Source organism: Anastrepha obliqua, chromosome 6 (genome assembly GCF_027943255.1).
Source record: "Anastrepha obliqua isolate idAnaObli1 chromosome 6, idAnaObli1_1.0, whole genome shotgun sequence".
NCBI classification, from domain to species: domain Eukaryota; kingdom Metazoa; phylum Arthropoda; class Insecta; order Diptera; family Tephritidae; genus Anastrepha; species Anastrepha obliqua.
Window position 1 is genome coordinate 19,151,857 of NC_072897.1, and position 17,296 is coordinate 19,169,152.

Sequence of the window (17,296 nt, forward strand, 5' to 3'; positions counted from 1 at the left end):
CACAATATGATTCTCACCGAGCCTATCTTGTGTTGGCATTCTTAGTAAATCCAATGTGTTTAATAATTCAGTTAGGTAGTTCTCTTCCCCTGGATCAAGAACACAATCAACCGATTTATACGAATGCAACTGACCAGAAACTTTACTATGAGTTGATACAGAGCCGCCATCTATTGTTACGGATTTGAATTAGGTATTATTTGAAGAATGGTAACACTTAGCTTTCATCTGATTTGACAGAAAATTAGTTTTATTCTTCCGCTGAATGAAAATGGTTGTGTATACGCTCAAAGAACGCTGGGAAATATTGCGACATTACTTTGAAAATCATGGTAATGTTGCAGAATGTGTACGAAAATTACGGAAGAAGAAAAGTACCGAATGTATGTGCGTTACTTTCGCATTATCAGCCGAAATTCTGATATCGTATGGCCGCCTCGGAGCTGCGATATATTGCTATTCAATACTGCTTCCACCATTGCGCATTGAGCTGGTATTCGTAATTCGTGCAGCATCAAGCATTCTCTATGTTTTCTTTGGTTGTATGCATCGATGCAAGATATCGTCTTTGTATTTGTTTCAAAAATTAAGTGGCCTTGATAAAAAACATCTTGAATATATGAAACATCATCTTCATCAAGTATGTGATCCCAAGGGTTATCATCTTGGAGTAAACGGACGCTGACAGGCTTCTCGATATGTTGCACACAACTCTTCATTCACAGTTTGCGGAAATTCAAATGAATTTGTTCCACAGGCACTAACTAATTACAAATGTAAATGTGTTCCATTGCATCGGTTGAATACAAATTTGTGCACAATCAATCCCACAACAAGTAACGTATTTGCAAAGTTAAAATTTGAAAGAAATTATAAAATATATGAATTTGATGAAGAAGAGCTAATCCGTGCAACAGAATGGATACTAAAAGAGAGATCCAGCAAAAAGGGGAAAGCTGCTTCTTTCCCCGAACTATTGAAATCTTCTTCAACCACTGAAAATCCACAATAAACCGAGGAAGTAAAGAAGACTCCTCTACTTCTTCCTATAATGGTAGCGGAAGAGTGTAATTATAAACAGCCCTTTGATATAGCGAAAGATGAGGTGAGCGAGGAGTTTCTAATTAACTTGCTTAGTGCCAAATATTACTAAATAACTACCAGGATCCGAACGATTACACCGCGTTACACACATTCTGTCCTATGAACCAAATATACTTTTTCGGAAAGGGGATAAAAAATAAAAATACACGTGTATCGGCAATTTTCATGTACACGTCACAATTGTTTGTATTTTATAACTTTGAACGAGCAATTCTTGTATGCATATCTGTATAGCCACACGATCTCAGGATTAGCTTAACGGATTTGAATGAAATTGGGCACACAGATAGTGTATTAGATTTCTAGACTTTTCATCTAGGTGTTGCCACTGACAATGTTTCACAGGGTTGCCACCTGTTCGAAATTAAAAAAAAAATTGCATGAGATATGCCGATGTGGGTATCAAAAGAAAGGTATTTCACTCCGCATTGCAATAGAGATATAAAACCCCGAATTTTTTTTATTAATTTTATTATATTAAAATTAAAAATTGTTACATTAAAAATTTTAATGCTTTTATTTTTGCGTTTGCAAGCATTTGTGTCAGTATCGCGACAAATAGACCAACAGTATTCGCCAAGCATATGCGTAATATCTTGTCCTTTAAGGCGCTTTTCAATAGCCGCAATGTCCTGATGGAACCTTTCGCCATGTTCATCGCTACAAGCTCCTAAATCACCAGGGAAACAATCTAAATGATTGTGAAGGAAATGGATCTTTAGCGGCATTAATATGCCCATTTCGCTATATGCCGAAATCATTTCTGCAACAATATTTGTATAATTGTCAGCTCGGTTGTTGCCAAGAAACTGCTCAATAACGGCAACTGTGCCTTTCCATGCACTTTGTTCAATAGCACTCAATTTTGATGAAAATTCATAACTTGCAACTATTTTTTTTATCTGCGGACCACTGAAAACACCTTAAATTATACACATTATTAAAAAAATAAAGTTACTAAAAGCCTTCGTAAAAAAAATACCTGCATGAATCTTTGTGCCGCTCAGTTTCGGAAAAATATTACGCAAACTTACAATCGCCTCGCCCTCACGATTCAGTTTTTTAACAAAATTTGATACGACACCGAGCTTAATGTGTAGTGATGGCAAAATGATTTGAGACGGCTGCACTAATGGTAGATATTCTATACTTTCTACGCCTACTTTGTAGCATGTTCGCGGCTTTCACTTAAATTCAGTGTAATGCTGATCTCTTTTGCGACCTTCCCATGTACACAAAAAGCACTGGTGGGTTGGAAATCCACACTTAACACCCATGAGTAATCCGACCACTTTTAGATCGCAGCATATTTTCCAAATATGCTGTTGATAGCATTGTTGGTGCTACTGTTGGTTCTCCATCCCTTAATTCGGGAACATAATCAAAAATCTCCATTGAAGCCGCTATACGTTCTTCTGGTGAGTACAGAATCGCTGGAATAACCGATTCTACATTAGCGTAGCGAATTTTGTTGCGGCGAAAGTATTGGTACCCTTTAGTTTGAGTAAAAGTTACGCAAAAGTAGCACAGTTCATTGCAGTGCTCCGTACGTGGTAGCCAAATTGTTGGTACAGAGTACTTTATTGTTGACCTTCCATCAGTAAACTTGCATAAATTTCTATAGCAATAGTCGCACACGACTTCCGGAGTATACCACAAGTAAGGAACATAAGCAGTCTTGAATATTTTCTGAAACAAATTAACCACTGTTCTCGTAATATTTTTAAAATTTTTACTTGGTGCGAATAAGCCACAAACGTAACAAAAGTTATATCGAGTCGGGCACTGCATTTTTCGTAAGATGAAATATACAGAAAGACGTTTTCGCGCAACAGAACTTAAAACAATTGTCAAAACAAATTGTCAGATGATCGGAACTTCCGGAACTGTAACAAACACACAAACGGTACAGAGTGTGTTGTATGAAACAATAAATTAAAGGTTAATAAGTTGTTTAAACATTTTTTTTAGAAAACAAAAATTCAAGAAAATCTGAGAATTGATAAATTTTTTTTTTTTTATTTTACACGAGTCTGCCTGCAGAAATTCAGCGCGATTGGATCACGGAAAAGGGGTTAAAAATTGATCCAAAGTTTTTCACACAGGCGGACTACGAGCTCTATATTTTATACATAAAAAAAATTCTGACGTGTACATGAAAATCGCCGATACACGTGTATTTTTATTTTTTCTCCCCTTTCCGAAAAAGTATATTTGGCTCATAGGACAGAAAAAAACTTCGTTTTTGTAACTCAGTGTTATAAGAAAATTACGAAAGCATATTCTTGCTACTTAGAATATTTCATGGTATACCTATGAAGATAAACAATCACGACCTATTAAGGTCATAGCCAAAAATTAACACCATTCATCTGACCACAAGGACCCCAGATATCCAACGCGGTAAATAAATTAAAATGGAAAACTAAGTAACCGCTTGATATGTTCATTTTACGTTTGAAACTTCGGAAGATATAAATAAAATATATAATAATGGGTTTTCCAATAACAGGTGTTATTTTGAATAGGATTGCGCTATCGAGAGATGATTAACGATTTTTATGGCCGAAATTGGATGGTATTCATCTGGACAATGTTTATTTGCAACAAGACGGCGCTACGTGCCATACAAGCAACGAAACTATAATGTTTTACGGGAAAAGTATCCGGACCGTGTTATCTTTCGAAGAGGTGATAACAATTGGCCACCGAGATCTTGTGATTTAGCACCTTGTGACTTTTTTCTTTGGGGCCACGTGAAAGAGAAGGTCTACGCCAACAGCCTAGGGTCGATTCGAGACCTCAAAGATAGAATTAGTGAGGCTATCGTCGAGGACATATGGCAATTCGGTTATGGAAAATTCATGAAAAGGATATTGTCCTGTAAGCGTGGTCATAGTGGTCATTTGCCTGATGTTATTTTCCACTATAAACGGCATACCTTTCTCTTTATAATGAAATAAACATCCGATCATTTATATTAAAAAATAGCATTTTTCTTTGAATTTCAAACACTTCTTATTGGAAAACCCTTTATAAAAACCATACTGCTCTTAGTAGTTAACATTGAACCAGTTAGACAATCAGCGTTTTTACTTCAGTGTAAGTCTTGTCAATCCTTTGGGCATATCCAGAACTACTGTGGAAAGCACCGTAGATGTGTGAAGTGCGCAGGAATGCACAAAACCAGAGGAACAACAACCGAAATGTTGCAACTGTAGAGAAGCCCATCCAGCTAGCTACAGAGGTTATGCAAGAGCTACAAAAAATACGCGACAAGTAAACTAACGTACAGAAAGGTAATATCGGAGCTCCAAACCGAAACACAGAAGTAGCCAAAACCAATACTAAAAATGGGCTACGTGTAACTGGAAACAACCGACAAACACTCTTACCATCAGATACGGCGCCTAAGGTACTTACATTTGCAGAAACTTTATAGGCTAACAAAGCAGAAGAAGAAAACCTTTGAAACTAATCCTAGAGAAACTAACGAGACAACATGAATTTAATCTCATAATGACAAATTAGCTTAAAGCGATGCTATGGAACACAAACGGCCTTTTGAAGTATCAAGAAGAACTCGAGCTCCAACTCCAGGCAACTACTGTTACGATGAACACCGATAGTAAAATATCAATTACGGTGGTATATAACCCTCCACGACATACAATTAAATGTGCCCAATATGTTGAACTAATAAACAGTGAAAGGAATAGATTTATAATGGGTAAACCTTAATGCCAAACATACACACTGGAGATCACGACTCACAACTACCAAAAGAAGGGAACTTTACGACTCACTTAAAAAGACAGGTTGCATTTCTATATCGACGCGCAGCCCAACGTACTGACCAACAGATCCACAGAAACACCAGACTTAATTGATTTTTTCATCGCTAAAGAAGTATCAACGCTTATTTAAGCGTTGAGAATGGCTTGAACATGTCTTCAGATCACTCTCTTATTTACCTAACTTTGCACGAAAATATTAAGACAATACAACATCCACTTAAACTGACAAACCACCTTGCAGATAGGGACTACTTCAAACAAATCTTGGAAGGCCCAGGTGACCACTTGTCGATAATTAACACAAAGGATCAGCTCGACGACGAAGTATTTCGATTGATAAATAACATCCAACGGGCAGCTTACCAGATAGGAATACCTTCGCAGGTGACAAGTATGCCAAAGAAGAAAACCTACAAGAATTAGCAATCGAGCGAAAGACGTACTATGGAAATGTACAAAAAAATTAAAATAACCGTCATCGCAGAACACACCAATAAAGACACATGACAATAAGTGAGCAAAACAAATTAGCAAAAGGCAGATATCGTCACAAACTACCTCGAGGACACGTTCACACCATATGAATCGGTAATGGCTCCTGATTTGGAACACGGCGATTGTAATGCTATTAATAAAATCCTTCCGGTAACGTAGAACGAAAAAATAGAATAAATTACAAAAGATAAAAAATCGCCAGGTTACGACCTTATTACTGCTGAAATACTGAAGCAGCTATCGAACAAAATAATTACCGTATTGACGAATATCATCAACACCACATTTAAGCTAAAATATTTTACAATATATTGGAAAACAGTGGAAGCCATTATATTTAATGACAAGGCAAAGCCGCTCACGATGTAATATCATGCACACCTATGTCACTTCTTCCAATACTATCGAAAATGGTGGAAAAACTGTTGATCAAAAGTATCAATGTAATAATAGAAAATGAAAAAAATTATACCGATGCACAAATTTGGACTCCGCACGAATCATTCGACTATTGATCAAGTTCATAGGATAGTTCGAATCATTGAAAACGCTTTTCAAGAAAGAAAAACTTGCTCTGCGGTATTCCTTGATGTCTCCAAGGCGTTCGACAAAGTATGCCACTGTGGGCTACTGAAGAAAATAAATGCGCTGCTACCCAAGCAGTACTTCATTATTCTATATTCGTATTTATGTAGCGGTCAGAGTAAAAAAGGACGATTAAAATTCATAATTATAATTGCTTCTTACATGTGATCTGCCATCTAATCCAAACTGAGTAACAGGTACTTTTGCTGACGATACAGCTATTCTTTCGATATAAATCACGGAAAACGCATCGACATCACAATTACAATTAGCCATAAATGAAATATTATATGTATACGATTGGACCAATTAATGCAGTCTATGCATATAAACTTCACCCAGAACAAAATCAAATATGTTCCAATATATATAAATGGTAAACAAGTTTCCTACTCAAATTCTGCAAAATATCTGGAGACGACTCTAGACGCCAAGCTAAGGTGGAACGCACATGTTAAGAAAAAGAAAGATAGGAATCAGCTCTATCCATCAATACTAAAATAATTATATGTGTATAAATAAATTTTGAAGCCTGTATGGCCCTACGCAGAACAGTTATGGGGCCGTAAGTAACATTCAAAGTAACATTCAAATTATACAAATGTTCCAGAACAAAATTATTAAATGTGCAGTCGGTGCTCCTTGGTTTATCCGTACCTCCGATCTCGAGCGCGACCTAAATATTGATACGGTAGCAGACACAATAAAAGATGCAGCAAAAGCACACGATGCAAGATTAAAAAACCTCTATTCTTGTTAATCCAACTGTTTGGAGAAGAGGATTGAAACGCAAAAAACCCAAAGACTTAATTGACTAAATAGAATCACACCTTAAGAATTGTATGTACCTCGTATTTCAAATTGAAAACAAAGTGCTCGTTAGTTAATAATATTTTTCTTTGTAACTAGTCCCAATATAAATTTAAGAAAACAAAAACCGTGAAAAGAAGTAATAATGAAATGCATATCACATAAGCATTTATAAAAGAAAAACAATTACTTTTTATTACAATACAAAACATACATATAAAAGTACATACGAGATGTCCAGCTCATCTGTCGGGCTATATTCATATGATAAATGTTGGTTTTTGCGTTGTAACAAAGTCTGTTATTTGCGATTGTTTTCTGCTTTCTCGAGTTGTTTATGCAAGGTGGCGCAAAACTAATCACGAAAGTCATATTTGACACTTGTGAACTAAACAGCTGTAGTAAAAAAAAGACAAGCAATGGAGCGCGTAAATGTCAAATAAAGAAAAACCTGATTCAAAGATAAAATTGGATGATTAAAGGAACAAGATACATACATACTTTCACTTTATCTTACTGGAAAATTTTTACTTAAGGCATTCCTTTAGGAATAATATTTTGTTTAGAATAACATTTTTCGTTTCGAAAATCGAGAAAGAATGAAAATTTTGTGTATAAAAATTTAGTAGTGAACCGTTTTATTTCTAAATAAATATTATACAAATATGGGTGCATCTCAGCACCTCTGAGTAAAGCAATGTTCTTCCAAATAAATCACTTTATAAAGGGTGCTTAAATTTAAAGGTTAAAAGGGCCGATGTTGAATGTGAAGCACACCAAGTCAAGTTTTTTTCTGCATTTCATTTGACATTTTTCAATTTCAGACTAATTCAATTTGAACCATGGAAAGATACACAAGCGAGCAACGCGTTAAAGTTATTCAGGCTTATTATGAAAACGGGCGTTCAAATCAAAATGCATATCGCGCACTTCGTATAGAAAATCATCTTCAGTGATGAAGCACATTTTCACCTCAGTGGATTCGTCAATAAGCAGAATTGCCGCATTTGGGCGAATAATAATTCAAGAGTGATTGCCGAAAACCAATGCACCCACAAAGAGTGACTGTTTGGTGCGGTGTATGGGCCGGCGGCATCATTGGGCCGTATTTTTTCCAAAATGACGCCGGTCAGGCAATTACTGTGAATAGTGTTCGCTATCGTGACATGATAACGAACTTTTTATGGCCCGAATTGGAAGATATGGATGTGGACGATATGTGGTTTCAACAGGACGGTTCCACTTATCACACAGTTAACGAAACAATGGCTCTTTTGCGCGAAAAATTTGATGGCCGAATAATCTCACATTAACGGCATAGAACCTCAATTATGCCTCAGCGTCATCGAAAATTTGGACCATCGGATGGAGGTGTATCGCCGAGGCCGTGGCGACCATTTGGCCAATATTTTATTCCATGTGTAATTGAATTATACCAATATTATCATAATAAAGATAAATGATAATAATTTGAAACCAAAATTTTATTGTATTCAAAACTAACACCGGCCCTTGAAACTTAACCACCCTTTATATCATATTTCAAAGAAGCTTGTCAGCGTTGCAGCTGGCGGCTGTTAAGCTCTCTCGCGTTTGCTGCCATGAAATTTACCGTTGTCAGTTTATAAGATACAAAGCTCAATGGGCCATATTGGGATGGCGTTCTTGTGTAGGGAATGGAAAGATCTTCCAAACCTCTTCGTTGCTTGTGACATACAGTGAGACAAAAAAGTATTAGCACGCTCGAAAAATCAAAGTTCTCAGTGCTATAACTTTTCTTCTAATGAAAGTATAAGAAAATAGAAAACGGTATTTTCTAATTGTATGTATTTATTATCGGCCACTGTAGCCGAATGGGTTAGTGCGTGATTACCATTCGGAATTCACAGAAAGAACGTTGGTTCGAGTCTCGGTGAAACACCAAAATTAAGAAAAACATTTTTCTAATAGCGGTCGCCCGTCGGCAGGCAATGGCAAACCTTCGAGTGTATTTCTGCCATGAAATAGCCCCTCATAAAAATATCTGCCGTTCGGAGTCGGCTTGAAACTGTAGGTCCCTCCATATGTGGGACAACATCAAGACGCACACCACAAATAGGAGGAGGAGCTCGGCCAAGCACCCAAAACGGGTGTACGCGCCAATTATATACATATATATATATATGTATTTATTACGTACCTGAACAAACAAATATTAAAATCGACATTGGTTTACCAGCTCAACTGTGAAAGTATTTTGCTTTTTACTTATTCGTTCGTTTTAGGAATTGCATACGGTCGCACTCACTTTTGATTGCGATTTCAACGGACATAGACCAAAATGGACCATGGTGCTGAAGTTTCCCTAGAACTACGTCAATTAATGATAAAACTGTGTTTAGAAAAAAATCCTAAGGCGAAATTGGAAAATTTGTCGATAAATCATGGTCCAGCGTTCGAAACATCATTATGCATTATTGCAATACTGGCAAAATAGCTCCGGAGAGCAGATCTGGCCGCCCAAAAAAATTAACCGAACGACAGGAGCGAATTGTGGTGTCCACGGTGGTACAAAATCTAAAAACTTCGGCTGTCAAATTGTGCGCGACCCTGCAAAATTCATTTGAAATCCATTTCAATCCCCAAATTGTTCGGAATACCCTATATAAAGCTGGGTATCATGGCCGGGTTCCTCGACGCCAACCCTTCATTGCGAAAGTAAATAAGAAAAAGAGGCTAGAATTTGCTAAACAGCATTTAAATAAACCCGACGCTTTTTGGTAGTGATAATTAGTGATGAATGAAAATTAAATTTACTTGGGTCAGATGGAACACAAAAGATTTGGCGAAAGCCGAATAAAGAGCTTCAAGAGAACAACCTGCTCAAAACATTTAAGCACGGTGGAGGAAATGTGATGGTTTGGGGGAGTTTCGCGGCACCCTTTGTCGGAAATTGCTCGTGTTCATAGATGAGGCAATGGATAAGCATGTGTATCGCGACATTCTTAAAGAAAATTTAAATCCAAGTGTCGGAAAACTAGACCTTAATGAAACAACTTGGCAATTTCAACAAGATAATTACCCAAAACATTCGTCTTATCTTGGTTGATATCGTGGTTGATATGCTATTGCAAACAGCAAGGTATGATCAAAAAATGTAAACGGAAGATACGATCTCGACACATAACGTCAAAGCGTTCTCTAAAAGAGGGAATAATTGCGGAATGGAGTAAAATAACACCTTCCGAAACTTCAAATCTGGTAAATAGTATCAAGAGACTTTTGCAGGCCGTTATTCAGTCTAATAGAGGACCCACAAAATATTAGCGCGTTACAGCTGCAATGGAGCAAGCTGATTACGCTATCTGTGCCAATGCTTATTTGATGTGAATTTGTGCCTTATTTTACCTTTCAAAGTTGAGCTTGTAAACATAAGTCGAAACTATTTTTTTTTCAGATACGTAATAAACAAATACTTTTAGAAAATACCGTTTTATATTTTTTTATACCTTCATTAAAATAAAAGTTATAGCACTGAGAACTTTGATTTTTCGAGTGTGCGAATACTTTTTTGACTCATATAAGTACATATATTCCCATTTGATATTATGCAACTTCATCTTTGACACCAATACTGTTACTTCCTTTGTAATATATTTCCAATCGTATTTCGTGGATTATGGTACTCAACATTGGAACATGTTTTAAATGTATTGGAAAGTCTGGCAATATGAAACAATCCAGGCGTTCTGCCGTTATCCTCTACAGATCAATGCTGATACGGGAATGACGATGATAGTTATCATTACTTGTAATTGGGTTACCCAACAATATACAAATCGGACCCCAAATACGATTTTTAGTAATAACTCAACTCCAGCGCGACCAGGCGGAAATTTTCTTTTATAAAAACCGCCCTTGTCTTTATAACCGTAAACACAATAACAAACCAAGCGATTACTCGGTTCTAAAGTTTTAAGGTTACATACACTCATCAACCGAATTATTTCTATTTAATGTAATGTTTAAACAAGCTTACGTAGAAGCTCATGTTTCACTCACTTATTCGAATGACAAAATCAACGTAATAATTTTAGTTTTATGCACAATTTTAGATCTGTAGAAATTCACACTTCTGAAAAATAATTAAATAAACGAATGAAAGTTTAAACAGAGTTTTTATCAAACACGCAGTGGAATCATTGACAATTCTCTGAAACCCAAAACCTGAAAACCCAGGGCTTATACTTATTCTAGTATATGGTGAAAACCTATTATAAGCTAGTAATGGAAGTGGAAGTCGCTTAAATATCCTTTTTATAAGCATCGTCTTTGAGCTATTCGAGTAGATAAAGTTCAATATTCCCCAAAGGGTTTTGCGTGTTCACTCTCCGTTACATGTTAAAATTTTTAAATCAGATTATTTAAATTATGCACGCATTACTATGCACCTTAGATATATTAGTATAATTTCTAATAGTCCCAAAATGGGTTTCGCCCTTCCCAGTCTCAAATTTTTGCTGGAATCAAGTTACTTCGACGTCTTTAAGTCATGTTGTACCTTTAGTCAGAAAGGTCTTGTAACCATAGACTTAATAAACGAATGAGAAAAAAAAATGAAACTAAAAAAATTGAATAATTTCTAATAATCACAATTAAAACAACTTAACAGTTCCAAATATTACTAATCACTACGACTTCAATGCACACTATTCTTTAGCAGATATTTGATAGTGCCTTAAAAATAGGCATGGGTAGAGTCTGAATAGCTACGTAAAGAGCGTAGACAGGTTGGTTGAATTGGTGATTCACAAAAAATCGAATTAGTGCTTCTGCTGTTTTTGTTGTCACAGGCGCGCTACCAATAAGTTATACGATCTTTTCTTTCCGACTATATCCAGTGTGTGTATTTCTGCCATAAAAAAAACTCCTCATAAAAAATATCCGCCGCTCGATGCTGAAACAACATGAAAACGCACGCCACCAATAGGAGGAGGAGCTCGGTCAAACACCCAAAACGGGTGTACGCGACAATTATATATATACATACATATATATATATATATATCCAGTCCATGCGATTGTTTACGGCTCTTCGAGGATTTCAAAAAGCGGTTTGCAGAGGGTTAACATCCACGCCTTCTATAGGGCAGGACATTCACAGAGGAAGTGGAAGATAGTTTCCTTTTTCTACGGCTGATCACAACAAGGGCAGTATACCTATATTTTAAGGCATGCCACTTATGGACTATAACCTAGTTATGGCTGCCGCGAGTCTGTAGGCATCCCAATGTCAATTTGTCAATGTTGACTTTGCATATGTTCTGATCCACCAGTTTAGAGGTTGTGGTAACTGAATCCTGCGCCTGGATTGCAGCTTGGCTATCCGAAAGAATAGCGATATTGCCCTTAAAAGAGAAATCTGCGGTTAGTAGCCTACAAGCTTCTTCTATTGCCAAGTGCATTAAGAGCCTCCCTAGTACGTGGCGTAATTGCACCGGCCGTTATTGCACAGGCTGATCTTAGTGGGTTAATTGGTTGAAGTGGTGATTCATCTAGAATCTAACTAGCGCTTCCGCACCATTTTGTTGCCACATCCACGTTACCAACTTGCTTAACAGAAATTTACAACATTACTATATCCAGTCTGTGCGGTTCAAGAACCTTATTAGGCTGTTGGCTTCTAAGCCAGACAGTTGTTCGAGACCCTCGAAGAGCGATTTGCCCAGGGTTGACATTCTCTCCTTTAATAAGAGGAAATGGAAGATTGTTTCCTTTTTCTGTGACAGTGTGTTTTGTGCGGCATGCCTATTTTGGTGGCCTGCTTTCCAAAAGCCAGTTATGACTGCCGTTAGTCTCCAGGCGTCCCGTCGTTTCATGTTTATCAATATTGACGTTGAGACGTGTTTGAGGCTGTAGGTAGCCCATAATGCTTTGGTAATTTTTCATTTCATCTGGGTTCAAATTTACAATCCCTGATTCGAAGGTGTTTTGAAGGAATTGTGTTCTTGATTGCACCCAGTGGTGTGAATACCGTTTCTGCAATAGCGTTTTTCATGGCTGATCCCCTCTTGCCAGTTCATCTGCTTTTACCTTCTGCGTTATCTTCAATGTACTGATGTCCCGGGACTCGAATTAAGGTAACTTTATGGTTTACGCTCAAGGTTGTAAGGCTATTCCTTCCTTGTTCCACCAGGCGAATCCAGTGCCTGGATTGTAGCTTGGCTATCCGAAAGAATAGCGATATTGCCCCTAAAAATAAAAGCTTCCCCAGTACTTCCAGCTGAAAGACACTGAAGACTTCAGAAAGAAATAAAAGAAATTTTTCTATTATAAGTCTTTGAAAATATATACATACCTACTCCAGCACCACAATCTATTTTAGAGCCATCTGTATAGTTGTTAAGTGAGAATTCCTTACTCCATTCCTTCTGAGATAAAAATTCCTATTGAATGTTACTGTCGGGACTCGGTGTACTGAGTTTGTCGCAATAATAGACTGGCGTGGCCATAGGTTTTTTTTCCTTCCAGCGACCCGCCTCATTTAACCTAAATGCATTCATGGTTGCCATCTTCTTGATATTTAAATCTATCTGAATAACATCTGTCAGTGCACTAAGAGCCTCGCTAGAACATGATTTGATTGCACCGGCCGTTATTGCACAAGCTGATCTTTGTATTATGCCAAGTAGTTCGATGTTGTACTCTCTCCCTAGAGCTTTCCACCAAACTACCGAGCCATACGTTAATTTGTCGTATAACCGCCTTATACAACCATATGTACGTACAATGTTGTAGTTGTGTTGAAAACCCCATTCCCTTCCTGGCATACGCTTACAGACATATAAAACCATTTCTGCTTTGTTTACTCGTTCTTTAATGTTTAATTTCCAGCTAAGTTTGGAGTTCAGAACTTTGCACTGGTTGGAAGTGAGAGAGTTTATCCATTAATATTTGGTAGGGTTAACATTTTTACCTTATAGCTGGTAGTAAATAGAATAAGTTCTGTTTTACGCGCGTTTAAACTTAGCCCACATCGTGTGACCCAAAAGTAAGCTCGCCTGTTGGGACACAGTCCTTATGCCATTAGCAGTTTGATAGTATAGCATCCAACATCATTTCTCCAGCTAGTGGCATGTAGGACGGGGGCCAGATTCCAAGGAAGTTTCCGACGTAACGGTAAAAATTTTGGTGAAATAATTAGTAAAAAAATAAAATATCGCTAGTATTTATTTTTCAATGTAGTTTTAATTCTTATTTCTGCCAGCGAAGCGACATATGTATGTTCCTAATGAAGGTTTTCATACGTTTTATGGCAGAAAAATACATATGTATGAGTGGTAGCGTCTATAGGCGCAGAAAAAGTAGTATCTTGCTGTCTGAAACAAATTCAGAACGTTACAACCCATGACCAGATACAGTATGTGTCAGAAAAAAGAAACCGCGATTATTCATGAAGCATAAAAGATACATATTTAAAAAATTTTTACATGAAAGTATGTACAAAACTATGAGTCGCAATTACTCAATAAGCCGTGTAGTCTCCATTGTTGCCGAGTATAGCCTGGCATCGTCTCGGCATGCCTTCAACCGGCTTTTCTGCATAGCTCGTCGACAAACTGCCTTTCCGGCAAGATGCGTTTTCATAATTCCCCACACATTTTCAATGGGATTGGCGTCTAGGAACTGGGCAGAGGTTTTGATGATGTGGGACGGTAGGATATGTTCGCCTCCTTGAGTGGTGTTGATACTCGCATCTATTCTCTTTTTAGCAAGAATTGTGCGTGCTTGGCGTAGTCACAAAGAAGGGTCCCGCTTAAAAAGTTGGATGATCACTTTATCCTGTTTTTTTGTAGTCACACGCTTCAAGCCGCTCTCGGAAAAATCATCAACATTTTTGTACACTTTATACCACTGACTCCACATCTCAACAAGCTGTTTTGATTTTCTAATCACTTTTGCAGCCGCGGCGTAAGGTAATTTCGGCCCTTTCGAATGCGTGCATAAAAATACCGCCTCGAAATGCTTCGTGTACTTCTCACTCATATTTGATTGGTTGCATTTACGGGAAAGTTTCGAACGACACTAACTTGAGTTAACACTGACGTCGTAGCCCTTGAGTGGGACTATTATGTAGCAAAAAGCATAACGAAATATATCTTGAAGTTACAAGAAAAAAAAACGGTTCTTTTCTTCTGACACAGACTGTAAGTATTATATCATACAAAGGCAAGCACAATTAGCTGACAATAACGTAAATACCAATATGTCTATTGTCGGACTATTATATTCTTCCGAACGACATAGATTTTGGAATTGTGCAAATTACATTCAAGGAAAAGGATCACTTACATATACCTATACTCATCCTGGCTACTATAACAAAATAAAAAATATCCGAAGCAAACTTATTACATTTTGTATGAAATAACACTGTAATATTTTTATTTTTTTTTTAACCAAATCGCTAGAAGCGGCAATATCAAAAAATAAAGCGATACGGTGAGGCGAATTATAACTTGCCTGAGAATATGCTAGAAGAGGCTTAAAAGAGATGATACCAACAAAATTTGTTGCAAAACTAGTTTCGAAAAAATTCTAAATTTAAAGATTTTTTATTTGGAAAACGGCGAAGACCTAAACATCTCAGCCAAATTACTAAATATCTACATATATATAAGTATAAGTATATATGTACATCGTATCTTTGCCAGTTTGTACATTGGGGTATTATTCTTTTTTGGTGGCTCAAAACTTATTTTGTAATTAGAAGATAAATATTCTAAATATTTCTTTGTTATATTATTATCCTTTGTTTTTAGCTCAAGTGGAATTTTACGTTCTGATTTGATTATTTGTATGTTAAGAACATCTCATAACCTAACCCAGTTACCTCTCGTTACATATGAAAAGTGCAGTGTTCCTAAGGTATTTAGTGTCGCTAATTACAAATCTGAAGTCAAACATTCCATTTAAAAAGAAATAAAAAAAATCAAATTCAAATTTTCAAATCTAATACATCGTCTGACACACGACCGCACACCTGATAAAATACATAAAAAAGTACCCGTGTATCGCTGGTTTTTCTTATCACGTCATACAAGTTTTTTAAATTGGAGTTTCATTTTTCTCTGCGTAGTGTATTTTACTAAATAGACAACTAAATTTTCATTCACTTTTCATTATATCTTATCTTGGGTGTAGATAAGTTCCTATGTTCATTTTTTTCTCTACCCCCGTAGACATAAGTACACCCCCTACTCTAAGGGTGCATGCGAACAATTTGGGTTTGGGCTTATTTCAAAGAGCAAAGTTCAACCTTCAATTACTGACAATAACGAAGATCGTAGCACGTTAGGGTTCTGCTCCACAATTTTTGAAAAATGGCCAAATACGCTATTTTTAGGGGTTTCAACCCCCTTTTTCTCGAAAACCTGACGTGATGGAAAATTTTTGAACTCGGATTCGTGCTTAGCGTAAAAATTCCCTTCGGGATCACTAGGTCCCATCTTATTCGCAAAACCGATGCAGGGCAGTGTAATGGACTTAATAACACTTTCGGCAGTGTGATCCTAATGTTCTCATCTAAACCTACTAGCCTGCCTAGAATCGTTTTTAGATTCTGTAAGTATTTATCCCAAACTGCTTTTCTTGCGTTCCTAATGGTCTATTAATAGTTGGTGAGATCCAATTATAAAATCTTCCCATCGAATTTCGACGGTTCGTAGATTAATTATTACCCATATTAAAAAATTTTAATTTATTGTTAAGGATAAATTCTGGAAGCTACTCATCCCACTATTGGTGTCATTGGAGGTACTTTCAGTTACTTCATCATCATCACTGCTATCACTAACAACTCGCAATCTCTTAAAACGAATGATGATGTCACTTCCACTATCACTTTTAAAGTCATTACTATGCTAATCATTATCACTTTTCATAACATACCCATTTTCAGATGAATTAGAACTTAACATGGTGTATTTCGTAGTTATCAGTATGACGCTTGATAAAAAAATGAAAACAATTTCTAATTCCTATAAAACAATAAAAATAGTTTTCCTACTGATAAATAAATGAATAACACACAGTGGTAAGCACTAATGTAGCAGAGCCGTGGATTGTGGTACGGTAGAAAAAATGAGCCAACTATTTTCATATAACTCTTTTTGGTACATAAATAATTGTTTGTAAGAATTATTTCTTGCCATTATAGGTAATCTGGTGATCGTATTATATATGCGGCGCAGTGAAGGCGATAGCAATTCCCCGGACTCAAACGGTTAAACCACTTTTTAGGTCTTTACTATGAAGTTGTACATTGTTATTCGATATGTGAATTTTAGTGTTCAAGACGAGAATTATGTACTACATTTTAGAAATAAAAAGGGCATATTCATTGAAAATTTTAGTTTAACAATTTGAGGCTTTGGTCTCTGTTGTTATGAACAATACTGTAGGTGAAAACAGCGCAAAGAAGCTTCAGTGATTTCTTCAATATTAAACGTTCGGCAACTTCGGTT

The 17,296-nt window shown here is 36.7% G+C and overlaps 1 protein-coding gene across 1 annotated transcript in view; it reads left to right on the top strand.

Annotated features, from left to right (window-relative positions):
* Positions 1-17,093, top strand: part of LOC129250827 (calcium-dependent secretion activator-like) — a 62,889-nt gene extending 45,796 nt beyond the window's left edge. Inside the window, exon 4 of the mRNA XM_054890410.1 lies at positions 16,990-17,093. Within this exon, the coding sequence (XP_054746385.1) occupies positions 16,990-17,060 (71 nt within the window). The 3' untranslated portion in view covers positions 17,061-17,093. The remainder of the gene's footprint in view (positions 1-16,989) is intronic.
* The last annotated feature ends 203 nt before the right edge of the window (positions 17,094-17,296 follow it).